Source organism: Larimichthys crocea, chromosome IV (genome assembly GCF_000972845.2).
Source record: "Larimichthys crocea isolate SSNF chromosome IV, L_crocea_2.0, whole genome shotgun sequence".
Classification (NCBI taxonomy): domain Eukaryota; kingdom Metazoa; phylum Chordata; class Actinopteri; family Sciaenidae; genus Larimichthys; species Larimichthys crocea.
The window spans coordinates 1786472-1807209 of record NC_040014.1 but is presented as its reverse complement, the minus strand read 5'-3'; the positions used below and the strand labels follow the sequence as shown (position 1 = coordinate 1807209).

General features: G+C 39.2%; 1 protein-coding gene across 6 annotated transcripts in view; it reads right to left on the bottom strand.

Annotated features, from left to right (window-relative positions):
* Window positions 1–3655: 3655 nt before the first annotated feature.
* cntfr (ciliary neurotrophic factor receptor) overlaps window positions 3656–20738 on the bottom strand; it is a 213475-nt gene continuing 196392 nt past the window's right edge. For all 6 annotated transcript variants that reach the window (XM_027278571.1, XM_027278569.1, XM_027278567.1 and 3 more), the window contains 4 exons: window positions 14154–14222; window positions 13734–13854; window positions 6197–6323; window positions 3656–5246 (listed from right to left, as the gene is read on the bottom strand). In XM_027278571.1, coding sequence (XP_027134372.1) covers window position 5246; window positions 6197–6323; window positions 13734–13854; window positions 14154–14222 — 318 coding nt within the window. In that variant the 3' untranslated portion in view covers window positions 3656–5245. The remainder of the gene's footprint in view (window positions 5247–6196; window positions 6324–13733; window positions 13855–14153; window positions 14223–20738) is intronic.

Below are 20738 nucleotides of genomic sequence, written 5' to 3'. Positions count from 1 at the left end.
TTGAAACTCAGCATGCAATAAATTTAAATTTTATCACTCATTAAAAAAAAAATCCAATTTTATATAATGTCTCTATTACAGATCTGTTTAATCTATTTTAATGTGATGTCTTTAATAAGTTTGGTTCTCAACGTGAGTTTGAATTTAAAATTTAATCTGACTTTATTATTATATTTAGTGATCTTATGCAAGCTTGTCCCTCATTGTCCCACTGAGCTCTACGTTTGCTGATTTATTTATGTTCTATTTCTGTGTCCACAGTTGATTTGTAATTTGAAAGACTTGTCTGTTTTACAGGAAAACCTGAGGCTAAAAAAGCCTGATCCTATCCTGTAAATGCTCTGGATCATGGTAAAAAAGCCTGATCCTATCCTGTAAATGCTCTGGATCATGGTGTTATATTCTGTGAGGGAGAACAAAATAGAGAGCTGAGTGTTTTTTAGCTCCAGAAGGGCTCAGACATGATGTGACTCACCAAGGTTGCGTATTTGGCTTGACTTTCACTTTGTTGAATAGATCTAAATCTTGTCTGGATTTATCTGTTCAAGCAAAAAAAAAAAAAGCCTCAGCCCTTGAAGAGAGTGACAAGATCAGTGCCATCATGAGAATCACCACAGTTTGGAGATTGAGGCTGCACCATTTCTGCGCTCGACAGAAATCTCGGACAGCAATGTTCTAGCAGTAATTGTGGTGAACAGCAGCATGACCTCCCATTTTGTGGCAGTGACTTATGATTCCAGTACTTCTCAGACAGAGTGAGTGTGTTCTGTTGTGTTAATGGCTGACCAGAGATTGGTGGAACAGGCCTGTGATTGGTTGATTTGAGAGATCATCAGGAGGAGGGGGGTTCCAGACGTTACCAGAAAATCTATGCCAATGTTCCTTCTTTTCTTTCCCATTGCCTATCCTATCACGTCACATTTTTGTGATGCAGGACCAATGCCATTAAGTTAATTTGTTCAACAAGTTTCAAGCCAAGAAGAGAGTGACATTTTTGGGTTTGCCTCTTATATACTGAAACACTAAAATGAATAAAAATGGTTCTCAATGTGATAAAAAGGCAGAATAATGGAACCTGTCCATCATGATGGTGGATGTTTGAATTATTCAGCACCATGGAGAGAGGCACAGTGTAGGAGGATGACTCTGCTGCCCTCCAGTGGCCAAATGTGAGGATATTTCTCAAAATCAATCAGAGAGACAATTCAAAGTATCATTTTTTAATTTGAACGTTTAAGTTTTTAAAAAATATGACACAAGTGGGCATTAGCATTCATTCAAGTTCAAATTCATACACCGACGGCCTAAATATTGGAGGAATCAGAACACAAACCCCGAAGGACAATGTATATGCCAAAAGCAAAAGTGTACGCAACATCTACATGTTTTGACATATTTTCATGTGTATGGGTGTGGAAAACAAACTGGTGAAAGTTAAAATACTGTGTGAGCAACCGAAATAGACAGGAGTTGTAAAACAGGGAGATAAAGGACGTCAAAGGTGAGAGAGGAGGCGAGAACCAGACGCCAGGGCAGAAGTGAGAGGGAAAGAGGGATCGTGTCATTCATCCAGTTATCAGTGAAAGGTCAAACTAGTCATTAGAGCAGAGCGAGGCTGCTGGAACTGACAGCTTCTGCTGGATGGCGTATCCACACACAGACACACACACACAGAAATATATATATATATATATATATATATATATATGTGATATATATATATATATATCACACACCTTCCTATATAGTTGAGGTTAATTTCAATCACATCATGGTTGCAGACAAAAGGAGCATGGCTCAAAGTTTCAATTGCCATTTAATTAAATCTCAGTTGAGATTAAAGAGCAGGAATACACACATACAACAAGGACAATGGAAGACCTGTCCTGACCAGTCTTATGTTCTCTGTCATTGCAAATAATTATTCGGTTCTCATCGACACCCCTATTTCAAAAAGAACCTTACAGGCCAGTATAAGCAAGGCGAGAAGGAAAGAGTAATGAATGCAATACCCACGACAGCAGCAGATACACTCTTGTCTACGCACGCACACACACACACACACACTCACAGAGGACTCCAGCTGACAGCTGTTAGATGGTGTATTGATTTGTCCTCGGTCTCCAGATCGTCCTGCCAGAACTTGTCAGAATATTGAAGGAAAGAGAGCTCGTGAGTGGGAAGAGATACAGTGAGACGGATTAAAGAGAGAGAGAGAGAGACAGGTAGGTACAGAGAGTGAGAGATGAAGGTCAAAAGGGGGAAATTTTGAGCAATAATATCTCCATAAATACGGTCAACCATATTTCCTTGTTGGATGAATCCGTATTAACTTTCGTGTTGTTTGTTCCTCCTGTAGGTGAATAGTCCTTCTGGCAAATTGGATTTCCTTGCCATCATTTCCATCACGTGTAATGACATTGTATTCACCAAGATAACCGCTAACAAGAAATGCGAGCAGTTACACGATCACACAGGTTTTAAACAAAACCTCAGTTAGTCACGTTAAGTGTGAACATTCACAGTGTGCAGGTCGACCTGTTAAAACCAAGAGTTGCAGTATATTCATGTCCATGGATGTTTTAAGACTGTAATGCCGCTGTCAAGTACTGATTTTATTTTGAAGTGAGCGTGACTGAAATGCTTTAAAACAAAGTGGTCTTCATCAGGTGAAGAATATCTCTGCACTGACCTGTAAAGAAGGAAAATGAGGAGAAAGCAGCTCAGTTACTGTTAGTGGGAGCAGAACGACTCATAAATATTTGACATTCGAAGGAGCGATTCAAGTCCTTGTTTTGAGTTTCTCAGAGTTTAGGGAGCGTTATCTTTTTCTTTATAAATGCACAAGAAGTATGAGCAGACGTCTATCTATCCAGTCAGGCTGGCAGCGTGGCTCTAAGGACAGTAATGTAAATGTTGTTTCAGCACTTTGGTTCAGGCTGATAAAGTATTGGTTAGAATGGCATGCAAAATGATGAATTCTGCTGAATTTGGTGATCCTCTCTTTATCTCTAGCATCACCAGCTGGTTTTGGTTGAAATGTCTCTATTTCATGGATCACATGGATCAAATTAGGTACAGATGTTCATGTTCCCCAGAGGATGAATTGTGTTCTTTTCATTGAGTGGGAAACAATCAGATCAGTGTCTCGCTCAGTTAGCAGCCGTGCACAAAATTATACATCTGACATGTTCAGTGTTGAAACATTGATTTATAATGAAATTAATTAAAAAAAGAATGGACACATCTGCTGTGTCAAGAAAAAATATGCAAGTGAAGAATGCTGTATAATACTATCGTCCAAAAGATAGAATCAAGAGTTTCACCGATCACCCATGCGATGCTAATATAGCTCACCGGTGTGTGAATATAATATTTCCATCGAGTCGAATTGAAAAGAAAAAAAAAAAAAGAGTATCTGCAAGGTCACAAGTATTGATTCGGAAACGAAGCAGGGTTTGTTTTGTGGCATAACGTAGGACTTGACAAATGTGTTATTTATGAAGAGTTTATGTGCCTTCCTGACACCTCAGCCCAATCTTGTTTTTTAGCATAAAAACATCTGGATGACTCGGTCAGAGTGGAAAGAACAGACAGCACTGATACATTCTCAGTATGTCAGATCGAAAAGCAAAATGAGTATGAGGCCAGCGTGTCGTCATTCATTGTGAAATGGTCACATTTAATGGTTGAAACCTGTCATTGTATATACATCTATAAAAAAGACCCCAGGTACAGGTTACGACATTCTACTGCTAATACATACATTATTATTATTATTAAATAATAAACTTTTGTTCAATGTTAAAGTTACATATCATAGTTTACAAAATAGGATCAAGGAGAATTAAGCCATTATGAATGTCTGAAAACAAAAAACAAATAAAACTAAAATCCTCTATGTGTGTTTTTATTATAATTACAAAAAATACAATAAAACACATCAATATTCCTTTGAATAACATAATATTAACTGGTGATATTGGCTATTGAAATGTAAACTGCAAAAAGACATTTTTTTTTTCAATGTTTTTAAAGGCGTCAGAAAGCAAACTGTTTTTGTGTTATTGTATTTTACAGCACAGAGCAGAATGGAGAACCAACATAGCTCATATCAGTGTTTCAATAACCAACTTCGTCAATACAAAGTCGAAAACCAAAACAAATGGATGGAAAAAGAATTGTTCAGTCTCAAATCCACTTTATTTTTATATTTTATTTTTTTTTCTTACAACCCAGGTCCTCTTTGCCGGTCGCTGAAAGCAGAGTGTAAAGCTAATTGTCTAAATAAGCCAGACTACCGTTACTGAATTCTTCAAAGTGTTAGTCCTCATATCGAAAAAAACAAACAGACAAACAAAAAAAATCAAAAATAACAACTCTCTCCGTCTGTTTGAGTCAGCCATTGGAGTTGACAGATTAAGAGTCTGATTGGGTATTTTTGTGGCTTCTTTGTTAAATGGTAGGTTTTACACAAACAGGAGCCGCGGGGTTCCTCAGATTCGTCCAGAGTTTCATTTGTGTACTGTTTCAGTCAGTATCAATCGTGCACAAACACACGTGCACACAACTTTCTGTGTTTTTTTTCCACCCACGACGAAGGCAGACACAGGCTTCAGGAAGCTAAGTGAACTGTTTTTGGGAACCATTTTGTTGGGGGTGGAGTTGAGTCTTTGGCATGAAGATTTAGCTGTATGGGGACTGCTATGGTAGCTATACACACAAACACACACGCGTGAATGCTCTACGTGTGTGTGTGTGTTTGTATGTGTGTGTTAAGACTTTATCAATTTATTAATGGAAAAATAAAAACAAAAAGGTAATGAGGAGATTTTTCTTCATCATCTGAGGAGTTGCTCCGAAGATTCCCAAACCAAACCGCTGCCTGCCAAACAAAGTCTGCTGTGGCCCATCAAAGCCACCAGGGGGTAATATAAGACTGTTTATGCTGATATCATTGCTGTTGTTGTGGTTGTTGCTGCTCCTGTTGCTGCTGCTGTTGTTGTTCGTGATGATGAGGATGCCGCTTTCAAAAGTTCCTCTGAAGAATTTCTTTGTCACCATTAATCAAAAATGCTGAATCGCATTATCATCGTCTGATTCCATGTCTAAGTAATCTTGGTGAGTAACTGTGTGATGGACAGAAATGATGCACTGTATCCTTGAAACATGTGCAAAATAGAAAAAAGACCAGCCTCCTCCTCCTTTTCTTCCTCCTACTGCCTTCAGGAATAAGACGTTTACATCTGGAGGAAGAGGCAGAAGCACAAGTGTCAAAACAGGGTATCAAACACTTTTCTATTAAACCATATGTGCAGGATTGATATATTTTGGAGTAAAAAGAACATTTCCATCTCAACTGTGGTGAAGTATGAATACAAACAAGCATTACATGGAGCATATTAAAGTACACGGACCTCAAACGTGTACCTACAGTACAGTCACTAAGGTGTGCGTGTTAACATTCACATCTTATATTTGAAACGGCTTATTAAGAAAAGAAAAACAAATCCACCGAGATTATACTGTGTGTAGATGGTAATAGATTTCCAGTTGGACTTCTTGTACTCGAGGGTGTGGTAGAATAATTGGCATGAATGTGTCTCTACCTCGTTCATGTAACTCGACCTGGCTCGGTCCGTCCTCTAGTGGTTAAAATGAGCAGCAGGTGTTCAGTTGGAGACACAGCCATGCTTAATTGTCATTTGGTTAAAGTGTTTTTGTAGAGTTGCTGTTTGTCAGTGTTTCTCTGTCGATTAAATGAGCTGCAAAAAAACATTTCTTGTCTGCAGACCTTTGCAGTCAGCTTTGTTGTGATCCATAGCATTCAGCTCTTCAGCATTCATTGCTCAACATCTACATCTTCGACACGACATGTACTATTACGGCATGATTTATAGTGTAAAACTGTAAAATTAATGAAATGGGACAGCTTTGGATTGGATTTTTACCTCAATCCCTTCATGAGTTCTGCAGAAAAATATGAAGAAAGACCCCCTGCTGGGTCATAAAACTAACTCGCCCAATCTCTGTTGCTCTTGTTCTATTAAACATGCTCTTGACATCAATAGACACGCATCGACTCGCCGCTATGTGACTGAATGGTTGAGTTCGTAATCAATTCAAAGATGAGGGGTTGTAGGCTCATTACAAGAGTGTAGAGAATGTGTGTGTGTGTGTGTGTGTGTTCGCTCACCACATGAACAGCAGCAGCATTCCTAACAGCAAAGGAGAGAAGAATGTGAGGAGCCTGGCAGCTCTGCCCACTGGAGGTTCAGCCTTTTGTGGTGCGTTGGAGGATGGTATGGGGGAGGTCTTGGTCTCTGGAAAAACAATCAGAAAACACAATAAGCCTTACTGGGCATATTTTTAATCAGCTCCTCTAAATCACCACTCCAATTTTTCCGCTGGGTTTTTTCCTTTTTCTTTGATCATACAGTCTAACAATCGTTTATGGTCCCAAGGGCAGAAAGATCCAAAACGTCATTCTGATGAATGGACACTGAAAAGTGCTCATCATACTGGGAAGGACCAAACAGAAAGGAAAATACACTGCAGAGTGGAATCAATTCTAATCAGCAAGTGCAATCAATATGGGACTTGTCAAGGCAGTTATGAAGTGAACTGGACAAAAGAAATCTTATTCATAGCCACAGGAAAAATGGACGGAGAGGAGGACGGATACAGAGCAAAAAAGAGACAGATAAAATATGGAGACGGAAATATGAAAAGAGGGCAAGCAAGGTCGAGGTAAAAACCCAGAGGTAAAGGACACGGTGAATGAAAGCAGGAGGTGGACATACAGAGTGAATTGCAACAGTTAATAAACTGCTGATAAGAGCCTATAAGGTCTAATACACACTTTGAAATGCGACCCATTTACACACTCATAATATGCTTTATATTACCATTTTACAGTACATAACCAGAGCTGTAGACCAACTCCAGTCCCATTAAAGTCACAAAATGAACAGCAGATGTTTTGTTTTTTTGCATTTGACTGCACTGAGACTTATCATCATCATATCTCATGTTTTGACCTGGTAAAATTCCAGAACAACAAATGTATAAATTCCCCTCAAAAAAACATCTAGGCCTCACTCTTGAGACTTGACATGGACTAGCTCTAAAACATCTAAAACTTAATACCCAAGCCTGTCCTTGGACCTCATCTTGCAGATAAATATGTCGATAGAGGATCAAAGTGCCTGTAAATCTCCTGTCAATACATTTGTGTCTAAGTGTATGAGGCTGCTGCTGCAAAACCTATGGCAAACATAAACATGCCGAGAATTACTGTGCGCCTAAGCTGTTTTAAGTACTTCACTTTGGTTTAACATTGCTTGACAAATAAAAATATCACACATTAATGTTTTATAAATCGAAGCTATTGCTACAGTTGCAGGCAGCGCAGTAGATATTAACTCACGGTTTGCAGCTCAGACTTGGATCCACAGCATTTTTTTTTTTTTTTTTTTTAAGTGGAGAGAGAATATGATTTCCCTCACCTTCCAATTAATGACTGTAGTATAGTACTGTGTTGGGAGTGGGGAGATATTAGAAGGAAGCAGCCAGGTGTGAAATAGCCAGAGAGAGAGAGAGAGAGAGAGAGAGAGAGCAAGGACACATTTAACATGATCAGCAGCTCAGTGCAATACTTCCTGCCTGCAGCAAAACATTTAGCTTTGGAGTGGTGGAGAAAATAAAAATTATGCAGAAATAATGTGATGGTGACGAGGGGAGACAGTTATGGGGTGTTCGTTGATGTAACAAGCGAGTCGGGGACAGGTGAAGACAGGGAGACAAGACAATGATGTGAAGGAGGTGAGGGGATTGATAAACAGTGCCAGGGAAGGAAAAACAGGTGACGAGAGGGAGAAGAGAAAAACAGAAGTGAGCGGCAAAGCTGAAAAACATAGAGGAAAAACAAGAAGGATGAATGAAGCATGTGCTAGAGGAAGAGAAGTTAATGAGATTAAATTCACAGAGTGACTTGAACTCTAATGATGTTGACTGCATATGCTGATACTGTCGTCTGAGGCTTTAGGATATTCCAAAGTAAGAGATGGCAGAGAAAATCATGAAAGCAGCATCTGTGATCACCCATACTGTAGCTTCATCACCATCCAAAATGGTGCCATCGTTGTCAGTCAATGGAGACTATTCCTTCTCGCCTTAAAATGGCTTTAATGGAACTCTATGCCTTTGTCTTCGTTTACTATGTGCACATATATGAAAATGCAAATAAATCCCCCGCCTTTGTTCAGATTCTCACCCACACCTACACCACTCGCCTGTAGCTCTATGATAACGCGCATACGTGCTTGACTCTATGCAATGACAAGTGGCACTATAGAAGTGATTAAGCCTACAGAAGTAGAAGAAGAGATTATTTTTGAGACTGTCGTTGCAGTTTCACAGCAGAAATGCTCAGCCAATGCTCCTGATATTTCTCGTAGCACCACATGGACATGCCAACAGGGATAAAACTTATTTAATTGGAGAGGGTCTTGAAGCACTTGCACTTGTTCTATGATATGTCCTAAGACACTTAGCATTTATAAATAGTTGTAGACATGAAGGATATAAGAAGAGATATCTAGTGTTGCCTATTTGGTGCTAGACAGTGTCCAGTTTCTGTCTCACAGAGTGGGCGAGGCAGAAACTTATATCTTAGGTAGCTGCAACACTGTGGATGTCTGCAACTTTTTAAAGCCACTACTGATCTGTGTTTTACTTCCTGGAATGTGGTCGCTAAGGGATGGTCCAATCACCAAGGATGGGATTTCTAAATGTCATCTGTCTGTCTCTGTGCTGTCCTTTTGATGTGAAATGAGGCTGTTGATGCCAGGAAACAGGACGGACGCTTCACCGCAACTAACTCTATATCGGTTCACCTGCTATTGCTGCTACATGAATGAGAGAAAAAGAAACAACAACAACAAAAAGATGATAAGGAAATGTGGCAGAGTCAAAACGGGAGAAAGACAGAGGAAATAGAGAAAGTGTAACTGTGTTTAAACTGTGAGCTACACAATCAATAAGTCACAGGAAGTCCATTCATTTCCTATTCGGCTGAGCAGAGAAGAAATATTGGTCATTGTGGAGATGTTAACAAGGTGGTCAGCTGAAAAAGAGTTGGCCCTGGCTGAAACTGGTGTGTTTATTTCTGGACAGGAAATTAGATATTTTCTTGTTTACCCCCAAAGTGATTTTGCTTCATGTACAATTGTTCCAAATGGTGAGTCCAAACTGAATAATTACTGATTGATTTTTTCAAAATTGTACTGTTGTTTGAAAAGCACGTATCTCCACTTTTTTTTAAATATAAGGAATGTGCACAGTATTTCCTGTCTTCGGTCAGCATCTAGAACTCTTGACCAGTGAAAGATGTTTTTCTACATAATCTATGTAGGACAGACAGAAGTTGTTGTTTGAAAGATAGGTGAAATGCTCTGTGATCTCTCTGAACCGAGTCAGACTGATGCACCCATGTCAGTGTCTGATGGCCATTAACCTGGATTACACTGATTTAAATCTAAAATAATAAAATTGTTTTGATTAGGCCACAATGTCATGTGGAAACATGCAGGACTATTCATAGTTTACCGACTGAGGTGGACGTAAACAGTCAAGGCTCGGAAAACACCCGCATGTCATTAGAAGCGTTCATAAAAAATGTGCATATACACTCTGGGTTCGGTGATGACCGTGAGTTTCATTTCAGGTGCTAGATGTTTCTGTTTTATAGGCTTATTTTGAGAAAATCTGCTTTTTCATTCTCCTGAAAAAATATGTTTTCATCAACTTCCTTATATGCAAAAATACCAGTGGCTCTGATACATCACAGCAATTCATTGTTGCTTTCAATATGTCTAATTATGTATAATTTCTTTATGTGATTGGAACAAATGAATTTGTTCCTACTTTTATCAGCTGCTGTCATAACAGAGAGGAGTGCCACATACAAATAGCACCTCTTTCTGGGCTTGAATGAATTATGTTGTGGTTACGTACGCCCTCAACAAATCTACTGTCTTTACTTTTTGGACTTCCTGAAGTGGATTCTGTGGACTGTTGCTGTGGCAGCAATACAGTGTTTCTTAGTACCCAACTCGCCTTAATTTGAAGACCAGATCAATAAAACAAAACATAGAGAAACAGTGCACCCATCAATGACAATGACAACCAACCCCAAAGTCACTTTACTGACATTAATGTCTGTAAAGAAGGTAGCAGAAAAAAAGAGATAGGTACAAAGGGCGAGGTGAGGAAAGGCAAGAGGAAGAATGAGTGATCAATAGAGAGGGAAGTGAAAATAAATAGGAAAGAAAAACACTGAAAAGGAGAATGAGAGACCTAAAGGCAAAAGAGAGAGAAGGAGACAGAAAGAGAGAACAGAACAAGAAGAGAGAAAAAGGAAGCAGAGAAGGCGCAGCTGGATCGAGAAGGGGCATGAGGAGAATCCCAATAACCTCCTGTTCTTTCTCCGAGAACAAAAATAATACACTGTGTACTGAGTCAGTGTTAGTGTGTGTGTGCGTGCGTGTACACTGCATGCTATCAGAGAGATGTACAGTGTATGTGTGTATGGCACTTTTTGTATGTATTTATGTGTAGGGGAGTGTTAGAGCAGGTTGCATGTTTCATGTGTGCCGTCAGCATGTGTTTGTGTGTTTCTAGTCATGTGAATGTTCGTTCAGTGTTGCCTGTGTGCTGATCAGTATGCAGTGCTGCTCGTGACCAACAGGAGTCACTGTTGTACTATAAAACTGCTGAAAAAATGTTGAGGGATGCAGAGAGAGGCAGGTAGACATATTTTAAATTAGGCTTGTGTTACTAAGTCACAGTTTTAGGATAGTTCCTTTCCTCTTTGCCTCATATTAACCTGTTTGATGTCAAATTCATGCTGCTGCTGTAGGTTTGGATTCAGGACTGAGGGGGGCACATGATTTTTAAACGTTATTAATCAATTAACTGTATTTAAAGTCATTTATACACTGATAGAAACCTGATATTAGGAAAACATAAATACACAATATGTTGCACATAAACCACATACATGCAGAGAAGATGGACCCAGTCGGTATGTGGCAGCAGCCTGTTAGCTTAGCATCAAGATGGGAAACACGGGGAAACAGCTAGCCTGGCTTTATTCGAAGGTAACACAATCCGCTTAGCAGCGCGTCTAAAGCTCGCTAAGTAACATGTTATATCGTGTTGTTTTAATCCCTACCAAATCCTATGTGTAAAAACCACAAGTAGCAGTCTTGTGTGGGGTTATCTGAAGGACCATTTGTTGGCCAGGCGCAATTACTTCCTGGAGGATTGCCGTCATTGTGAGGTTGCCAGGGACCCAGTGGAAACTACAGGAAGTTACTTGCTCCCGGCCAAGAAATAGTCCGACACATAATGCCATGTAAATCCAGATTAGATTAATCAGATTAAGCATATGTCAAGAAAGCGAGTAAGTGTATTCCCCAGTTGGACAGTAAAACAGATTTTTGTAAATCAGGAGATTTCAATGGAAATAACACCCCTGCTGATATACACTATATTAGATTTTTCAATATATTCTTTCAGGCTATTTCATTGTTCAGTTGATTTCAGTTCATTAATAGACTGCCTGTGCAGCAAATTGTTTCTTTATCCACATGTACAGACTTAGAGGCACACAATCTGCAGGAGCCAGTTTGACACTGTGGTATTGTGAAATGCAATGATGATGAGCAACAGAAGCAACGAAAAGTAAAACTTTAACATAGCTGATACACTTTGAGAATGAAAAGTGGGTGTGTGGGTGGTTAAATAGTTAAACCTGCCAATAGCAAGCTTCTTGTCTGTGGAGGAGTGTTCCTTTGACACTTGTTTGATGGATTTTATGATGGATGGAAGTATGAACAGATATTGTATTGGAATTGTGCACATTGATATTTGAACTCAGATTTATCTCTAAATCTGACTATTTCCAAATTTACATTCTTTTTCCATTGCAAGATACATATTTCAGTCAACAGCTGTATCAAGTCCACTAAGACTGTCTGATAAAATTTGAATCATTTAAACATTTAATCATTAGTCACAAATGTTCTCCTTAAATTCTACCTCAGCAGGAATCTTAAAGAGCATACTAATTTTGCCAACTTCCAGTGGCTGAAAGCCTCGTTTCAAAGATTCGGAAATGTACTTAGGGTGTAGTCAGTACACTGTGATCACTGTAGGGTGTGGTCACAGAAGAGCACCCCACATCACAAAAAGAGGTGACAGTCTTTTCAACCACTTTTAACCACAATTTGAATATTCTAATGAAGAACTGACCAGCATAATGTGCAACTGGTGATAATTAGATTTAGATACATTTGTAAGATGGCTGCAGAATTTTTATTTAGAACGTGTGAATTGGCGACTTTAAAACCTGTCCAGTCATATCCAGTGTTTATTCATTCAAAATGTGTCCTGCCATTCGTGTTTTGCTATTCCAGCATGCTTGAAGAGATGTGCACAGAGCTGATGTGCAAAGAGTGTTCAGAGCTGGGATGGATGTCTTATTGTCCAGGGATCATCAGTGCGTTGAGAGATTTCGATTTGACAAGCGAGCCATCCTTGATCTCTGCCACATGCTGGAAGGGTGCTGACTAGATAATTCCCAGAGATAGTTTATGTCCTTGTGTTCATGCAAGTATGTGGGTGTCAGGGGAGACACAAAATATAACACTCTACAAGGAATATGATGTTAAATTATAATTTCTCACGCATAAAAAACCCTAGAAAGTGTAGTGGAGCCATAATGTAAGTGAGCCAATTTGAGATTGTAGGAGAACGTGAACATTTTTAAAAAACAGGCTCAGTTTTTCCCTGAGGCGGTGTTCAGGTGCTCAGGCTGATGTGTGCCGATTTGTCTGGAGGCTGCTGAATCTTATATTTAAGCTGCGATAAAAGTTCAAGCCGATCAAACTCTTATGGTGTATTCAATTTAATGATAAAGAAAGTTATTAACCAGACTTAATTTCATACCTAACTGGTTCAGGGAATTTACAGTGCAACAGCCGTGGGCACAAAGAACAAGGTTAAAAACATTAAAGAAATACTATATTATCATGACAGTGATTTCCCCAGGTGTCTAACGAACAGTCATAGAAATACTAGTATAATATGGACATAAAGTCACGCTCACTGTTAGTGATTTGCCACTCTTCCTGTATGTTTCTCCCTTTTAACTAGTCAACTTATATATTTGGGGAGTATCATTCACTCATTCAAGCCATCTCAACTTTCTTATCTTATCATTCATGGTGCCCAGAAGACACCTGCTTTTCATCAGCATATTACTGTAGCATGGCCATTGTTAGCAGTGACAATGACCAAGTACAGCCTCCCCTAGCATGGTTGGTCTTGTTTCATTATATCACATTGTATCATGTCCTTTGTTTTTAGTATATTATACATTTGAACTGACTTATTCATAAAACTGGAATCTCATTTATCACTATGGTCAGGAAGAATTCTTTTAATTTATGTCGTTTTTTTTTTTTTGGATATGCATTGGAAAAGCTCAATCCCAGACTGCTCAACACGAAAAAAAAAATTCAATCTTTCAATCTTGAATTGGATGGTGTTTTCACAAATCTGAAGCTGTGTTCAGCTCAGATTCAAACACTTAGATAAGCTATGTACCTCAACTCCAAGAGCAACCCTTTATGTAAAAGGTACAGGCTTTAGAGGCTGTGACCTACCGGTAGAAAAGTCCCCTTCAGTTGTGGAAGTGATCGGTAGAGGATCTTCAATCCAGGGTGTAGCATGGACAGCAACACTCCAGTCACTCCATGTTCCAATCTCTGTGTCCTTGGCAGCTACCTGTTCACAGTAGAAAGTATAATGTCTGTCTGTGACGCCTGCCAAGTTGATTTACATTTAGTTATTACGGGCTCTGTTCCCTCTGTTAAAATTAATTTAAGATACAGTTCATTGATGGTGAAGAAATGTGGTGTATTCATCTAATAATGACAACAATGATCTGTGTTTTATGGCAGTGACTTTAGAAATAATTGCTGCTGAATGCTTTTATAGATAACATAAGGGTATGTGGATATGGATATGGATAGTATTAGATATTAAATTATCAGTCAGGTAGAAATGAAGACAGGAGATGTTACCTGGATGATGTATTCCTTCCCAGCATAGGCATCAGTGATGTTGTGAGAGGTGCTGTCAGATAGCTCCACCTGAACAGCCATAGAAGAGAGCAGGAGGTCAGTTTAAATCACTGAGCGGCTTGAGTCAAGTTCACCGAGTTACAGTACTCTGAAAGTCTTTTTAATCATTTAAACTATTCTAAAAGTACTTAACAAAACAACCTTGAAACATGTATTTTTGAAGCTATGCATGGGTTTCTGAATGGGTTCTGTGGCCCCAGGGGTATAAAATGTTGCAATATGATGAATTCTGAAAATTCTTGGCTAAAAAAAGGCAGTTATGAGGTCCTAAGTCAACTTTCGGTCTGAGAGTTCTACCCTTCTGCCCATATTGCTGTAACCATAAATTATGTGCTCAGTATAGCAATTCTAGCCGAGACCTTAATGTTTTATGGTGGGTAGGTTCAGTTGTGCCATACAGAATACAATTTTTATTCAGTGCTCATTTATTTACAACACACATTTCATCATTATTCTGTGCATAGGTCAAGTCTGTTGCTTTATCCTTGTGGTGTTTTACATATCATTGCTGAATTGATTGAACCACGATGCCCCCGCAGCCTTTACTCTCACACATACCAACACACATGCATGCAGAATACCAGTGGCATAATTGATGATTATACCAGAAAGCTCTGGCATCAATGCCACATAATTTCATAACACAATCTAATGCATGCCAACATTTGAAAGCCTTTTGTGCACACTTTAATTTGCAGAGCGCAACAGAGAATGAACTAAATGTTTGAGTCACCGGGGAGCGCATGAGAGAATGATTTGCTGCCTCTCTGTAATTTACGGTTAGTGTTGACTGTGTGTGTGTGCATGTGTGTGAGTGTGTGTTTGTTTGCCTTTGGCCTGTGTCTGACACACTGAAGGGGAAAAAAAAAAACAGGGAGAAGAAGGTTGCTGCTTTCTCTACTCCTGAAGTCAAATTAAATGATTTAGTGACATGTCTGTTGCCTTCGGCAGTCAACCACTGAAAAAAGATACACACACCTGGGCGATTTGAGCTGAATCCATCAAATACTATAGTGATTAACTAACTAGTAGTCCATTTGCTGTTTAAGGTAGACACAATCTATAATGTATAGACATAATAAATCATGGTCGTCTTGATAATCCCAAACCGTTGATGCTGGTCAGACAATTCATCAATTTATCGGAAATGGTCCTGATGACTCAGATGAACAAATGAAGAGCTCATTTTGAGTCTATATATATTATTATGTGCACAAATGCAACCTGCACTGATACAATGTGGACACAGAGACATATAGTATACTGCAGTTAAAAGCCTATAAACTGGAGTGATGTGGGCCAAGAGGGCTTCATTAGACCCACATAATGGCAGCTAAGTTGGCAACTTTTACTGTATCCCTTTGATTATCTAGAGGTATATTTTAGTGGATAAACTTCATTTTCATTGATCTTAATTTTTACAGCAAGATGATACTTGAAGGTTTCTCTACAAACTCATATCTCATTGTTTTTGACTACTCTCAGTTAATGCTATACAGTCAATTGTCCAATCGCTCCTGTTTGTGGGCTTTAGATGTTTCTATTGCTTATGATCTTCTTCCCACCAAGTTAATCACTAATATCTGGGAAACACAGCCATATCACTACAATGGCAAAATCAAGGGTCAGGTAATTAGACAGGTTGTAAACAAGCCAACAATTACAAATAGGCAGATGGTCTAAACTGTATTTCTCTTCATAATAATAATGTATAATTGATGGAAATAATGGACAAAACTACAAAAATCTGATTTTAGTTGCATAAAAACCGACTTGTCCTGAATATTCTCGATATCTCTGTGGCTTCTCAGAACAGTCAGTGATTTTATCACAAAACCCTCACACTACCATATAATTTTTGCCAACCACCAGCCGTAACCATGCCTCCGATTGGAGTTTCCCTTTTAGTTCTCCAGGATGTGCAAATCTGGACTTGATCTGCGTCCGTGCTTCCTCTGTCTTCCTGTAATCTCTCTCTCATCGCTCATGGTCTCTGTAAAGTTGACCCTTCTGTTCTCAACTTTGCCTTGATCTTTGCAGCCTCTCTCTATCTGCTCCCATTCTTTGTCTCGCCCCCTCTCTGTCTGTTTGGAAGGAAGTTCTGGCTTTATCTGCCTAACCGAGCGCTACATTTACAGGCTTAATTTCATTAGTGGAATGCAATAACAATGTCATCCGAGCATATGTGCGTGTTACATGTTCCTGTTGAGTGCTGTGTGTATGTGTAGATATACTTTAATACATATAGTGTGTGTGCATGTGTGTCAACAGATGTGTGTGCGGCCTTTGAGGCTAAATCTTCCGCTGTTTATGTACAGTCCAACCAGCGTATCCAACCATTGCTTCTATCAGCATTCCTTCCTCACTCTAATGTGTGTCCTTGTGAGTGTGTGTGTGTGTGTTTGCATACTGATGTCTATGGTGTGAAAGCTTGTGAAAGTTCAGCCACACACATGCATCTGTTTGATTCCATGTGTTCATGTAAATGTGAGCATGTGTCTTTATATTTTTGCACGTGCGTGTGTGGTTGCATTTACTATGAACCATAAAAAAGAAAACACACCAGTTTTGGGAAAATTTGCCTCCTCCTACATTTGCATTTGTGGTTCTTTGTATGCACGTTTACACTCCTGTTAGTACATGTCTGTTGCATTGTTGTTTGTGTTTGCAAGGCCCAACTGGAACTGGTGTCTGTGTCTGTGTGTGTGTGTGTGCGCGCACATATGTGAATATATGTGGAGGAGTATATGAAGTAAACAGCTTGCAGATAAACATTTCCAGAGAGATGAATATGTTGCTGCGTTGCCAAGTGGCTAAACAGGGAGCAGCGAGAGCAGCACTTAATATCACAGAGGCAGGGGGGCGGGAGGAGGGGAGGTGGATACAGTAGATGGACAGATGAGATGCATTTTGAAGAGACTGCCAAAAAACACTGTCAGATCATTCACACTGCAGGACCAAGCCCGTGTGTTGTGGCAGTGGTGAAGTGAAGTATATTTACTTGTTGCTCTTTAAGCGCGTGTGTGCGGGTGTATATTTATGTTCCACATGTGTCTGTAGGGCAGATGTGCTATATAGTAAGCTGTTCAGAGTTATAAAGAAAAATGGTTTTGTGCAGTACACATGCACACACACAAAAAGACACACACAAACAAACAGAATGCCACTCCTGACAGCCAAATATTTACCTTACTATAATCATGTCTCATTGACTTGGTGTAAATATATTGTATTCACTAAACCCAAGATATAATATGATAATGACAATAATACTCTACCCAAACCACAAAACTGTCTATTTTGAAAGTAATGATCACTAAATGTCCTCTGTCTGTCTGGAGAAATGCCCTCATTTCATGGATAAACACCATATGCCTGTTCATTGTAAACAGCATATGTGAGCATGAATGTTTGACAATGAACTAGAGAATACAAGATGTCAGCCTGGTGTTCTTGCAGGCATTTTAACACGAGAAGCAGCACACCTGGGTCTTCTAATCGTGCAATTGGTAAGCCCCCCCCAAACCAAAGTGCAACAACCTCACAGTAAAGGAACTCAACAGAGGCTGAAGTTTTAAGACTCGAGTGAGTTTTAAAACTGTGACTGTTGAATAAACATTTCACTTGGTTCAAGATACAGCAACTGATATTAAATTTAGCCAGCTAGTCCCCTTAGGTTGAGAAAAAACAAAACATTGCCAAAATAATTCTGATGAGCCAACTGTTCACTAAGTGCAGAAATCAGATATAGTAACCAAATATTCTCTTTTTTTTTAGCCTAACAATCTTCCTCTGTGGTTAACTTTGATGCTGAGTACAAAAACAAGCTCCCACCTGTGTCAAGATAGTTAGCCAGCTATGTAGATAGCATTAGCAGCCTTGTTAAGGTAAAGCTTAAGATGATAGTTTCCGTGTTTAGTGTTTATTTACAGCAAAAGCTACATAGTTCATACATAATTTCTTAGATTTTTCTTTTTTTTGCTTTAACTGGCTAACGAATGCTACAAATGCTACAACACTACTGTTGTAGTATAAAAAGTGTGTGTGGCATGAAATACTTCAATAAATTATTGGCAAATATGCCAATATTAAACAAGAACAAAACTCTATAAAACTGCTAAAAAAATGTTTCATGCATTTACAATGATTAATCTTTATTTATTTATCTGTTATTGAACACATGTTGGGGCTCCATAACAGTGACTATTTGTAAGATCGCTTAGGAAACAGTATCAGCAAACTGTGTTCAAAGTATTCCATGTGTTATTTTGTGAAGAGGTGTCATGTTGTACACACATTCCTGAAAGCTGCCTCTACTACTTTTAGCTCATCATTTCCATAAGATGCCTTTTGACATGTATAGACTATGGGTTATATCTGTAGGCTGAAATCAATCATGACAGTGTGGATAAGAGAGCAAGAGTCTCCGGGTCTGTGAATCTCGTATGGAAAATAAATTGTCGGAGGAACAAACTAAAAATAAAGAAACAACTGATTTATTATTTGAGAGAACTGGTGCGCTTTGTAGAGAGATAGAACTGTAGAGGCTGCTTAATATTTAATTTGTGAAACATATAGCAAAAAACAGTGCAACGTGGTAACAATGTGTTATTTCAAAATGTTCTGGCGATAGGCCAAGACGCCCAACCCCACCAAAAAAATAAAAATAAATAAAAAGACTGTGAGTGAGGAAGATGAGGAAGAAAGGCTTAGAAATCCACTCACATACACACACAGAGATCTTTGTGCTACAATACACACACACATGCACACACTCCCCAAGAGCCTCTACACAAATCCAGACAATACGAGGGGCAGAGAGAGGAGATGTGAACATTCCTCAGGGATTGCATAAGAAACTGTGAGAAAAAGAAGTGACCCTTACTTCGTTACATTGTTTTTTTCCTTTCTTACCCTCCTCTCCTCTCTCTCTCTCTCTCCCTCTCTCCCCCCTTTTCCCCCTCCTTTAACCATCTTTCTTGTGCTGTCTTTAATCATTATTTTATTTTGTACTTCCTCAAATGACTTTCCCACTTGGATCAATAATTTCATCTCATCTTATCAGATATGTGTGATGTTGTGGAAATTAAGAGAAAGGAAGGAACTCCTAGGATCGCCACTGATACCAGATCATATGAGGAGGCCGATAAATCCAATAAAATCACATCAAAAATAAATTCTAATTTGGATCATGGGGATAACACTATCATATATTTTGTCATATTATCTATAGACACATGTTGTATGTTATAAGATAAGCATCATACATATAGGTACATGGGTCAGAGGGGTAAGAGGACACATGAGCGCAACAGTAAGGGGAAAGGAGGAAAACATAAAAGAAAGAGAAGAAGACAGACAGAAGAAAAGGGAAAAAATGAAGAGGCTGGGAAAAGATAGAAAAAACAGAGGGACAGTCAGTGAAGGCAAAAGAGAGGAGGAAAAGCAGAGAGAGGGAGACATGGAGAGAATTGGCGTCGGTGGTCAGATCTAATCCAGTGAGCATGTCTGTTGTCCTGGAAAGGAAACCCAATTATATGGCACTTCCACTGGCCCGATGGCGCTCTGTGTGTATGTGTGTGTGTGTGTGTGTGTGTGTGTGCACTGAGAAGGTTGGTCTCATTAGGTTGACTGACAGCTCCCATTTTTCCGCCGTGCACTCCTCCCATTTGAGAACACACACACACACACACACGCATGAAGAGAAACGCCAAATCCAGGGGTAATTTCTCAGACAGTATTTCCCTCTGTGAAGCCAAAATCGCCATAGCAGCAATTACTGTAAGAGGAAGCTATCCCCCCTCTCCCCTTCCAACAAGACAATCACAAATCCCAAGCTACACCTTGCACCTTAAAATTCATGTGGCAGTTTCACTGACATAGCGGTGAAGGGGGCCCTATATTAACCCTGGTTTATGTTTTCATGTTGTTATATCAAAAAATGTCAAACACGTCACAAGAGATCAAATTTGAATCAGAATTCATCCTCTTGTTCTTTTTTCTTCCCCTTCTGCTTATTTTACACATGTTCCTTTTAAGGTGAATGCTGCATGGTGAATGAAAAATCAAAAATGACTCGTGTAATTTGATCTTTCTTTCTTTCAGCCAGAGTAAATTAACCCTCCCCCCAAAATTAAAGAAAAACAACTATATATATATATAAAATCTGCAAATTTCCTTGGCGACCTGCCCAGCCTGTACTCTTTTTCTTGCCAAGTATGAATTGGGATAGGCCTCATACCCCCCGTGACCCTGCGCAGGCTAAGTGGCTACATGCATGTATACATGGATGACTTCTTTTCTTTGTCAGTGAGTTCTGCATTTATATAGCATCTTTATCCTGAGAATGTTGCAAAGTGCTTTACAAATCGCTCACATTAACCCACTCCCACACATTCATACAACACTTGAAGTATACCGCCATGCTCAGGGACACTTCAAAATGCAAAACCCGGGTTTCAACCCCTCAATTAGGTAACAAATGGACACTGGATCTGCCAGAGATTAGTTCCAGGATCAATGCTT